The 12259-nt window shown below is 39.3% G+C and overlaps 1 protein-coding gene across 1 annotated transcript; it reads right to left on the reverse strand.

Moving 5' to 3' along the window:
- Positions 1-4942: 4942 nt before the first annotated feature.
- Positions 4943-5437, reverse strand: LOC115727524 (cytochrome P450 98A2-like). The gene has a single exon (XM_048280630.1). It carries the CDS (start codon positions 5435-5437, stop codon positions 4943-4945), a length of 495 nt encoding a protein of 164 aa, XP_048136587.1.
- Positions 5438-12259: the final 6822 nt, after the last annotated feature.

Raw genomic sequence — 12259 nt, forward strand, 5'->3', positions numbered from 1 at the left:
ACCTCGATCATTCGTTCGCCCGCTCGTTAACATAGAACATTGTATTATATAGGAATTTCATTCATATTTTGTCCATTCTAGAGAACAAATTGAATAATAAAAAAATTATTAAAAGAAAATAAGAAAAATAAATAAAAAAATGATTAAAAAAGAAAGCAACAAAAATTTTTTTTTAAAAAGTTGAGTGCTTGATCGGCGGTCATACTGCCGAGCAAAGATAAAAATTTTTAAAAAAAAATATGTGCACCGCCAACTCGGCAATCGGACTACCGAGTGGGAATTTTTTTTGCTTTTTTGGCTCGCTCAGCGGTGTGGCTGCCGAGCGAGGGACCGCTCCATAGCAAAACTGTCGAGCAGCACCTAATTTGGTAAATAAATTTTTTTTACATTTGATTTGGTAATTTTTTTTTTATCTTGGTTTGGAAAAAAGCCCGTGACATAGCAACACAAAATGGAAAGATGAACTTAGGCCTGAGTTAGCCTTTATTGGGGGTGAGCACTACGGACGGGAACCGGACCATACCGTATCGATGGTTCTAGGCGGCTGTTGGATATCGGTCCGGTCCTCCATTCCATGGGTGGACCCACCCACCCGGACTGGACTCTTTTCATCAGTAATGTCCCACCTATACAGAAAACTAACTCTTTCACCAGGGGGGATTACAAAAATCTCTCTTTCTTGGCTGTATGACTTGTTCTCCTAGCTTCTAAACCTTTTTCTTACAGGAAAAAAAAAAAAAAAAGCAACGAGAAGAGATGGTGGAACATGATTAAAACGTTTCTTAATATGGATCAGTCCATACCTGCTAGAAATTTCTTCTTTTGAGGGTTTGCTGAAGATGGTATCTCTTCCATATGAGTTAGAGACATTGACCACATAAGTAATTCTATGTTTACGTCTACTTTCCCCCTCGTCAGTTCTGCACTGTATCATTTACATTACTGGTGGGTTTCAGTGCGCAATTCCTGATGTTCTGGTCTTCAATATCATCTTTCGCCATTTAGACCGGCCGCATTAAAATTGTTAAGACACACGTACGAATTGTTTTAGAGAAGTACCATATCGGAGAATTGTTATCGTGCTGAATATTTAATATATCATAATTGGCTTAAAACTCATTGATTTAACTTTTTAGTGAATGTGAGTTCAACTAGCAATGTTGAGTTGACGGACTTGGACTTGGACACTTTCTTAGAGAAAATTACCACTGCATGGAACAGTGAATTATTCCTGATCATTTCCATCAATGAAGATCGCACAATCAGAGAAGAGTGCAAGGTAAGCCTATCTAAGAGCATTCTTCGATTGTGCTTGCTGGCTGTGGAGGGAACTGAGAGAGGTCTTGAGTGGATCTGTTTGTTTTTGTTAAAAAATTATTTTGCGAGTCTCGATACGACGGTTCTCGGCTCCAATCCGGTTCCCGAGTGGGTCCAAAATTAGGTTGGCCGGTCTCACGAACATGTAATAAATGGGCTCATAAACCCAACCGAGCTCGTTAAAAAGCCCAATCCATTTTTCATTGTTCTCTAAAGAAGGTGCAAGCTTGCGTAAAAGGAAAAGAAGGAGCACAAGCCAGCGAGAGAGAAAAAAAACAAAAAACAAGAAGGAGAAGAAAGCTCGTCCGTGACAGAAGGAAAAGGGCAAAAGAGAGGAGACTGAGAAAGTTTCCCGCATAGCCATTTGGACGTCCCGATACGAAGTACAACATCTGATAAGTATTTAAGCCCATCGTTCGTTTTAACGGTTTAGCGGGAGTGAAATTTTAAAGTTTCATGCTCAAGCTCCACGTTGTGAATAGCTTTGAATATCCGCTTCAAAAGAGAGTTTTGTTAGTGCGTAGGAGTTGTTTTGTTAGCGAATAAGCATGGTTTAGCCGATTTGTAGTTGAGGTGGCGTTTTACTCGATTTTGACGTTGTTTCTCGTTTGTTTAATAGATTTGAAGCTCATGGTTCGAATAACCTCCGTTGGTTGTTTTTAATAGGATTAAAAGGCTCTTCTGAAGATTTGAAGTCAATGTGAGATCTGTTGACTTTTGACTATCAAATTAGAGATAAGGTTATTTTGGACCATGCACTTTTGGGATTTTTACAATTTTTTTGGGAGACAATTTGCTAGAAGAGCAAAATTGTCATATTTTAAAAGTCGCCGACCAAAATACCTTGAACGTTCATGGCTAGTTGATTGTGGTCATTTCCTTTTTTTTTTATTTTTACAACTTTTTTGGGAGATAATTTGACAGAAGGGCAAAATCGTCGTTCTTTAAAAGTCGCCAGCCAAAATATCCAAAATAGTCTATAGCCAGTTGATTGTGGCCATTTCCTATTTTTTGAGATTTTTACAATTTTTTTGGGAGACAATTTGCCGGAATGGCAAAATTGTCATATTTTAAAAGTCGCTAGCCAAAACACCTTGAATCGTTCATGGTTAGTTGATTGTGGTCATTTCTTTTTTTTATTATTTTTACAATTTTTTTGGGAGATAATTTGACTGAAGGGCAAAATCATCGTTCTTTAAAAGTCGCCAACCAAAATATCCAAAATAGTCTATGGCCAGTTGATTGTGGTAATTTCCTATTTTTTTTTTTTTTTTTACAATTTTTTTAGGAGACAATTTGCCAGAAGGGCAAAATTGTCATTTTTTAAAAGTCGTTAGCCAAAATACCCAAAATAGTCCATGGCCAGTTGATTGTGACCATTTCTTATTTTTTGAATTTTTTTATATTTTTCTTCATTTTTTTGCAAGTTTCTATGATTTTTCTATATTTTTAATCAATTTTCTATATTCTAATTTTCTAATATTCGAATTTTGAAATTATTAAAAACATATTTTTCGGACCGGGTCAAACCCCACCCCCGCTTCTCGGGCCATCTGATCCCCCTTTTTTTTTCCCAAAATTTCATTTTAAACTCCTAAAATTATTTTAAATATTTTGAAAATCGTCAAAATGAATATGGATATAGTTGCAAAAATCGTCAAAATGAATATGGACATAGTTTCAAACTGGCAAATTTTTTTTTTCTCTATTTTGGTAAAAAATAAATTTAATTGCAATTTGGAAAAAAGCCCCGAATCTCCATTCCTTTATGAGTCTCAAGCTCTTGCTCTGCGTGACTTTGCAGGTTATACGGAAATTCCTCAGTACAAAAGCTGAAAATGGCATGCCATATACATTTCCAAATAAGTGGGAAATTCCCTTTTTGAATGAGATCTCAGAAACATTCAGTAAAAAACAAAATTTGTAAACGTAACAATTTGAGAAAACAACCATCTTCTTTTATTTGTTTTTATGCAATTTTCATAAGCAAAAATGAATAGGAAAGGAACAAATTCTTTGTCTCTGTGTCTCTCTGTTTTTTTCTAAATGGCTCACATGCCTGTTCTCCTTCATGTAGGAGTGAAAGTACTTGAATCATGCTTCATCACAGAAGATTTGAGGCATTTTTGTTCTTCGATCATATGCATTAGATCCTTTATTACATCTTAGCATTCTGCATAATCCTTTACGAGATTAGGGTGATTGTTTTTCTTTACATAAATTCGTAAACATTATAACTATTGAGGGTATAAATAATAACCAAATAAATAAAACAATATTTACGAAACTACAAAAAATAACTATAACGAAATTTTCCTCAAACTATCGACGGGAAGCACATGCCGAATGAAGAGCTCAAACTATCAAGAGACAGCACTGAGTAAGGAGGCCGGCTTTACTTTTATCTCAACTTCTACAAAATAAAAAAGTCCCAATTTAATTTAAACATGACGAAAATATTAGCAAAAAAATAAAAAAAAAACTAACAACCTATAATAACATCAATAAATGCATTTGAGGTGAGGGGGATCTCCTTCAACGAGCAAATGAGGCCGATGAACAGCAAGAGCGAGAAACTAACGATAGTAATGAAAGGGCGTCCAAGAGAGAGGGTGTTTTGAGGCGAGACGAGGGAGGATTCTCTAAGAAAAACTTCGTGAGCTGAGTGAGGGAGAGTGCAAGAGCTAAGTGAAATGAAGAAAATTTTCGAAAGTGCGAGAGGAGAGAGGGCTCTGAGAGGAGAATTCTTGCTTCTTGCTTCTGAGCAGAGAGTTTTTCATTCTTGCTTGTGAACAGAGAGCCTTCGACTGCGCTTCTGAGCCGAAGGCTCTGTAACGCTCGTGAAGGTGTTGTAGCGCCTGATTAAAGGCGCTGGAACGCCTTGAATGAGGTGGGGGTCCCCCTCCGCTCGGCAGTCATATTGCCGAACGGATAGGGGGTGACACCCACTCGGCATAATGAGTGCCGAGCGGGTAGGGGCCCCCTTGCCTATAGGGGAGAGTCCTAATCTACAACCCACTCGGCACTCAAAGTGCCGAGTGGGTGGGCTCGGCACCTAAGCCGCTGAGTGGGGGTCCGCTCGGCTTATAAAATGCCGAGTGGGACCCGGTCGGCACTATCACCGCCGAGCAGACCCCAAATTGGTAAATGCCTTTTTTCACCCTATTTTGGTATTTTTTTTTTAATCCCAATTTGGAAAAAAGGCCCCTATTTCGACCCGCATCAGGGGAATATATTGCCCGCCGAGTTCGGTGAATATGCAATTTTTTCTGTTCTGATATGAAAGAAAACATTCAGAGCCTTTTTCTCGCATACCAAGCAAGGCATCCACAAAGTGCTGCACCGCAGCACCGCGGTCTTCTTTTTTTAGCGTGTGCTCTCTGGCGATAGCTCGCACGGATCCCTCCGAGCAACATGTCTCCGCAACTCCTCTTAGTTCGGCCAAAAGCCCCGACCGAGCCACCGGACATGCTCCTAGACAAACAAGGAAAGCGATGCGCCTCGCCGGTTCACTTCGGCGACTGTTTCCTTGAACTCCAACCCTTGCTCAGTTGTCTCAAGCCCCCCGCCGTCACGAGCCTCTTCCCGAACACGAGCAGCGACACGCAATTAACCTTGACCGAGCCTAAGTAACGACCAAGCTGCTCCCCTGATCTTCATTACGGGTGCAATCTTGGAAAACGGATTCCGCCATGTTCCTGACTTCATCTTCTCTAATGGGCCTTAGAACTTCAATTCTCCTTGCAGAGAACAGCTCGAGGACACAGATTTTTCTGAACTCGGCCCATACAAGCCCCTTGCCATCTCTAGTAATCTTGACTGTAGACTCCATCCTGTGCCTGCTGGCCAATACTTGGTCATGATCTTTGAGGACTTCCTTGGCCAAATCAGGACTAGACAGGACAATGCTCAGCTTGGAACCGAGCCAAACCGACATGACAGGGCCGTAGAGCCACGACCACTCGGCGAAGCAGCTAGCTGCGGCCGCCTTGGGTTTGATTTGGTGTAAATTGCCTAGGAGTGGAAAAGGGTAAGGACCCGGTTGGGTGCCTCCTGGGCTTCCTCCATTGGCAAAGCTTGATGGCCAAGAAGATGGAGATGATGAGGACGAAGGGTTCATATGAATCCATTCCGAAAAGGAAGAGAAACGATCAACACTTCCACTTATCTCACGTTTGACATTGAATTTGGAGCTATAGAAGGACTTTAAAATAAGTATGTGATTTAAATTTTTCTTGGTTAACAAATATAAAGGAAGTTGTATCACCTGCATGACTCCGCTCAAGCAAACATGCAAAAAGATCCGACCGGATCGGGAATCGGCTCCTAGGTGCGCCGGTCCAGTTCTTGGTTCTAGATATTGAACCGCCCATCCGGGTCGGATCAACTATATGTTTTTTTTTTATTTTATTTCTTAAAAAATTTAAAGAAACTATTTATATTCATAATTATAACGGGTTCTTCTATGGATGGTTATGGAATGAAAGTGACTCGGTTCAAGGCTTTTCTCAAGTGTGAAATCATGCAAAAATGGTGGACTAAGTGAGGACGGCCATGCTCACACAATTTTAGAAGCCTCTTTTGTAGTGGGTTGATTCTTTTGCAGGTAAGGAGAAGTGTCATCCAACCTTGCTTTGAAAATGTAGCTGTGATGCAAAAGAGTGTATCCACTTTAACTGTAGCAGGATATGAAAAAGGTGCTAATAAGTATTTCAAGCACATGCAATCAGTTTCATTGAACCGCTCGGTTCTAGGCACTTCTGTGAGTCGGTCCAGAACCGATTGCCCTTGAAGTCATCCCCAAGTCTCTTGGGGTTCCAGGACCATGATTACGTGGCATATTCTCATTGGCTGTCCCTAACTTTGTTTGGATAAGATATTGATGTTCCATTCGGGAGTTTGCAACTTGCAGAGGTGGACCCCAGAAAATAAACATAAAACAAGGATCATTGAAGATGACCAACCCTGTTCTCCCACGTGGATATCCGATGCCTATCTTTTCGTACCTCGAACATTATAATTCTAATTGATTAATATGAAGATAATTACAAAACTAAAGTTGCATAGGTTAACACAGGAAATGCATGGTATATTTTTTCTTATAAATATTTGTATAATATATGTTGCGAATTTAAACGAGTTTAGTCTTATGCGCAAATTCATGATGTGATTCTAAACAAGTCAATGCCATAAACATGACTTGGATCTAGAGCATGCCATGGCAACGGTGAAAAAGATATCACCAACGTAATCCAGGTCTTAGACATGGTATGGTAAATGGCCATAACAGTATTCACGATTGTTTTATTTTAAAAATAATATTTTTTGTGTAAATGTATGTATGTTTGTATGGAGAGAAAGATCTCACAAGTCGCAAAAATTGAATAGGGTTCCTTTGAGGGGGAAAATTAGCACATGGTTGTACTTGCGAAAACTTTCATATGTCCTCAAAACCTGGCTTTTTCATATGTTGAGGTAATTCTTATCGTGTGTCAAGTAGTATGAATTCATCTCTCAGAATACGGTAATACTTTAGGGTTTTGGTGAACGGAAAACATCTTATCACATGCAAAAACTTTCAGATATTCTTGAAACCCGACTTTTTCATACCCAGAAGGCAATTATTATCATGTGTCGAGTAACATGAATTCATGTATCAAAGAACACGATAATACTTTCGACCTGCTAATGGATCTTGATGGATGGAAAACATCGTGTTACACTAAAAACACACTCTCTCTCTCTGTCATAAAGGTATTGGGCCTACACATCCTTTGGAAAGGAACCAAATATCCATAGGAGGTAGGGACCAATCGAGCAAGAGAAGCCCAAAATCATGTTCAAAGCACTTGAAATAGAAGCATAATCCTAATGAGGATATCTAAATAGTCATGAGAGTTACATGAAAGGGATATTTCCCCATAGGGCCATGCCAAAAAACCAAGTTAAAAACGAAGTTGATGGGACGCAAGAGGCTGGCTATTCTAGCTAATATCCATTCTTGTGGCTGTTTTCTATTCTTTGTGACGTCAGCCCTAGCTCCATTTGGAGGCATCAAAGATTCCGACCGCCTAAATATTTCCCTCAACGTGACGTTTGATCCAATCAGCAACAGTTTCTCATGAAGCTGGCCATGTTGGTAAAGTAGACGCCTAAATATAGTCTTGCGTATTTATAGTGCGCACAAACCGAGGCCAATTCCAGCACATTGTAATTTCTCTTTTGGTTCATTTGGTTTTGCAAATTTTGTATATTTAACTTCTTAAGAAACTTCCAAGAAAATATTTTCGTTTTCAGTTTTTCACTTTTCTCAAATAACCCGCCTCGACAAGAAATATCCGTTACGTATAACAATTATTAAAGGAACGTCACCTAAGTCTAAAGATATTAATGGTATTGAGCTTTTCGGGTCGGACCACTTTGTCGTTTGGAATTGACTCGAGATCAGTGAAAGACGCCCGTCAATCGTTACGAAAACAGATTTCGTCGTATTGGAACTAATTAATTTAATGTGGAGATATTCCTCTTTCAATCAAGGACAAGTGAACCATTTTTTCAGCTCCAAAGTGCCATTTCGGCTTTAGCGAGTACTGAATATGGGGTTGAGGTCAAGCTTTGGCCCATATGTAAGGCTCACAAAGTCTACTCTAATTAATCTCCGACATGAGTTGGGTCCCAATAAAAATCTCATTTAATTGGGTTTTTGGAGTTGATCTCGTGGAACTAATTACATGTTCTTGCCGAAAGTGAAAGGTACGCAAGTAACTCGACTGGTTGGAGAGGGGAGCCGTGAAAGAAAAGGATTTTTAAAAGTGGATTATCTCAATGAAATCGAATATTTGCCTGAAGAACAAAAGATCCCAGTTACTGATATCCCTCTATATCTATAACCTCTTATACATACCTTCTCTCGGAAAGTAAAGCAATTGGTTAGTCCCCAAAGATCTCCGAACATTAAGAAGCTCGTTCAAGCCTTCAAGTTTGACCAGTATCTTGTTCCAACCACCGACCAAGAATACTTGGTTTCACTCTATTTTCCAACCGAGGATGCCTTTGATACTATTCTTATTTCACACGATCCAAGATCTTCCATAACGTTGGTGTGATTCGGTTTGAGCAAGAGATCCTGACGCGATACATATTCGTAACGAAAATAGAGGGTTAACATTACGAAAAACCTAAAACGGATACATAAGTAACCTATATATCCCAAATCAATTTTTTTACCATCGAAAATATTAAATCGGTACACCTATGACGAATTTATCATCTGTTAGCTACTGTTATTTGCAGTTAAATTGTTGAGTTAGATGACACGTAGTAATTGACGGGTGTATTAGCTTGGGGTTTTTACCCTCCGGTTGTCTCAAATGTACCGATTTGTGATTTTTTGTGGTATTAACCCAATAGAACGGAAACTAACGGATAGTAAATTTGTCATGGGTGTACCATTTTATCGTTTTTAGTGATCAAGAAATTGATTTTGAGTAAATTTGTCACAAGTGTATCAGTTTGGGATTTCTCGTGATATTAACCCTAAACATTAATACGAGGCACCATGTGTCAGCTTTAAGCGAAGCAAATAATGTACAATCAATCATATTGCTGTCAAACTTACGACTCAGAGACAAAAATAGGGACAAAAGACGAAGATGGTTGGATCAAAATTAAAGTGAGAGATTGACACGAGAAAACATGATGAAGAGTTCACAACTCGGATTGCTGGGGGAAACAAGGAGAGGACTTGGTCTATCTCGCTGGCAACACAAGCTGAACCACAAACTCCTCCTTTCATTTTCCCTTTTCCTTTCTTTTTCTCTTGGGCAATTCACTATGCTCTCTCAGACGATTCAATAATGCAAAAAGTCATCAATTTTTGAAATCTTCGCTTGTATGTTGGTACCAGTCTATCCATCTCTCTCTCTCTCTCTCTCTCTCTCTCATATCTGGAATACACTCACCCAACAGACAGCTCTTCCCGGCAATCCAGCCATTAATGGAGCTCATAGTACCCTCTCTTCCCCCCAAAAGAACCAAGAAAATCAAGAAAAAGGCTGACGAAAGAGAAGAACTGAAGTCCGAGGTCAACATAGGAATTGACAGGAACCCTAGCTCTATAAACTTCTATGCTTCAGCAGCCTCCGTTTGTCATCTAATTGAGTCAATTATAAAGAAATCACCCTTTTAGGGTTTCAAGAGCCCTTTTAAGTGCATTATAAACTTCGAGAACAAGAGTCCACTTATGCCCTAAGACTTGGTTGGGCTTCATGTCCGAATATATGTAAATGGGAAAACGAGGGAGTGTGCGAGAGAAAGGAGGGAAGGTAAGATGTCGATGTCAGAATGGGCACAAGGGAGCTGAAGCTTGTGGTCTCAGAAAAGGCAGGCATTGACTAACTTCTGGTCCACAAGCCTCGGCCAAGCTGGTCCACATTCGCCTCATGAATTGGGGGTAGTTTTCCGCAGACCAAATGCTCCTCTCTCTCTCTCTCTCTCTCTCTCTCTCTAAGTTGTCACTTGTTACATAGCATCCACACACACTTCCCCCACTAGGACTTGCCACGTTTTCGAAAATCTATTTATGAGAAAAGGCACAATATCCCACAAGTGCAAGGGAAAATTATTTCCATCAATTCAGTCGTCAATCTTTCAATTTTACAAATTGAATCCTAAAATTTTTTAGACTTTATCAATTGAGACCATCCGATCAATTTTAGCTGAAAATCTCTAACTTGAATGCTAGACTTCTTATATGACACAATCGATATTGACGTGAAAAATTCTTTATAATTTTTTTAAAAAATTCATTGGTTTTTTAAAAAAAAAGTCATTTTTTCTTTTTCTTTTTATCTTTCTTTCTTTTCGTTTGTCTTTTCTAACTGGTCGACCCTTGCTGAAACAGCCATTGGAGGAGGACTAAGGCCGCCTCCCTCAACTAGCAAGGGCTTCAAGACCCTCGTCCAGTGGCCAACGAGGGTCACCAGCTCTCATCGGACTTGATAAAAATAAGGAAAGGAAGGAAAAGAAAAGAAAAATAAATAAATAAATAAATAACAAAAAATCAATTTTTTAAAAGATTATAAAAAAATTATCCATACCTGCACCAGCCGTTCGGCCATCGTATGTGGCTCCACCAGCATCCAAGATAGATGGACTCAATTAAATTTAACCAAATGAACTCAATTGGCAATGTCTCAAAAGGTTTATGACCCAATGGGCAAAATTGAAAAATTCAGGACTGAATTGGCCAAGGTATAATGAATTTAGAACTTTTTGGAAAATTTTCTCCAATTGAAATACACTCTCAATCAGTAAGAATTATCGAAACAGCGGTAATTCAAAATCCGTCGATGCCTAGCCGCTAATTCCTTGTTCTAGTATTTCGCACGGTCGTCTCGAGAGCTCGGATCCGAGGTGCTTCAAACTAAAAACCCGGTAATTTTTTGTCTGGAGAGAGTAAAAGTGGAGTTTCAAACTATTCGGGCAGTAAACGGAGCAGCTAAATTGGACTATGCAGTTATTTTAACCATGCAATGTGACGTTCTCTTCGTGCTCAGTTAGGGCAAAAGTGGGGAGCAAGGACAGAGCCCCTCTCCTCCACAATCGTGCGACACTGACAACGACATCGAGAAACAACGTGCATGTGCAAACCCTAACGTGACAGCCCAAAAATAATGGAGGAGAAGCAACAACAAAAAAAAGGGAAAAAAAATTATACCCTTTACAGAAAAAGTTACCTATCGGATGAACTTGCTTTTTCATTATGTTGAAAACGGCAGGTCTTTTTTTACTTATCGATGGAGCCAAAGATTGGAAAAGGTGGGAGTGAAAGTGATTAGCACGAAGTTATTGACTCCCCAATTTGACTGTCGTTTTCAATGCCTCAAGTGAGAATTACCTTGGCCACCATCATGCCACATACTGTTATATAGCTTAAGGTAGAATTCATGTCAATGAAAAGAGAGTGCCCCCATGGATATGTTCCATCAATATTTAGTTATATGTTTCCTCTAATAATTGCAAAAATTAAACATAAATAATACCATTCAAATTTTTCAGTCTCGAAATCCATCTCGATTATTTCCTATCATATTTAAATTTCGGTAGGAATTTCAAAACGGGGCATAACGATTCGTCAAAAGCCAAGCCGGATATGCTCGAACATGAGGTTAAACATCGAAGTTAGACGGTTCTCGACTTGGATATAATTGTATTAACCCGGCCAAACCATGATCGATATGAATCTTTTGCAGAGAAGAAGAAGCACAATGAAGGGCCCCATGCATATTCATGAAAATCGCAGCACACGAAAAGGGGACACTAATCCACCGAAGTACTCGCCAATCAAAGGTTATTTAACTTGGCCTCCCACGTAATCTGTCGCCTTGTTAGTGTGACATCATAAGTGCATATTCCCTCCTACAAAGCATCAATCGAAAAGAATGCTTGAAATTGCAGTGGTTGTCATTTATAGACTCCTATATGTTTGATTTCGACAGGACCCAGATAAGCATCTTGCCTCAACCATGGCCCCTTTGAAGCACCATCCTGAGAATGCGTCAAAAATAATAGCAAAAAGGCATCCTTTGGTATGATTAAGTTCTTAAACTTTGCTGAATTCTTTTCCCCAATTCATGGTCATTAATATAGTATATTCGTTTGTGATCTTCTCTTTTTCTTTTTGATAATTAGTAATGCTAGCATCCTTTGAGTGTGTTCCTGTGTTTAAGAGTAAATTATCCGTCTCTTAATTTTATTTAAAGACTATTCGAGATGTGTATATAATTAGAAATGGCACTAGACAAGGTTGGGGATTGTGCTCCCCGTCTTTATCTCTTCTCCTCACCTCATCATGCAAGATAGATGAACCATTTGTTATATTATCAAGGTAATGATATATCAACCTGCGAGTTCTTTTTATGAGGTACAAAAGGGAGAATTT

The sequence above is a fragment of the Rhodamnia argentea genome, chromosome 6 (assembly GCF_020921035.1).
Source record: "Rhodamnia argentea isolate NSW1041297 chromosome 6, ASM2092103v1, whole genome shotgun sequence".
Classification (NCBI taxonomy): domain Eukaryota; kingdom Viridiplantae; phylum Streptophyta; class Magnoliopsida; order Myrtales; family Myrtaceae; genus Rhodamnia; species Rhodamnia argentea.

Bases quoted from the DNA above. Each gene is read 5' to 3' on its own strand.
- LOC115727524 (XM_048280630.1), bottom strand. From the start codon at position 5,437: ATGAACCCTTCGTCCTCATCATCTCCATCTTCTTGGCCATCAAGCTTT.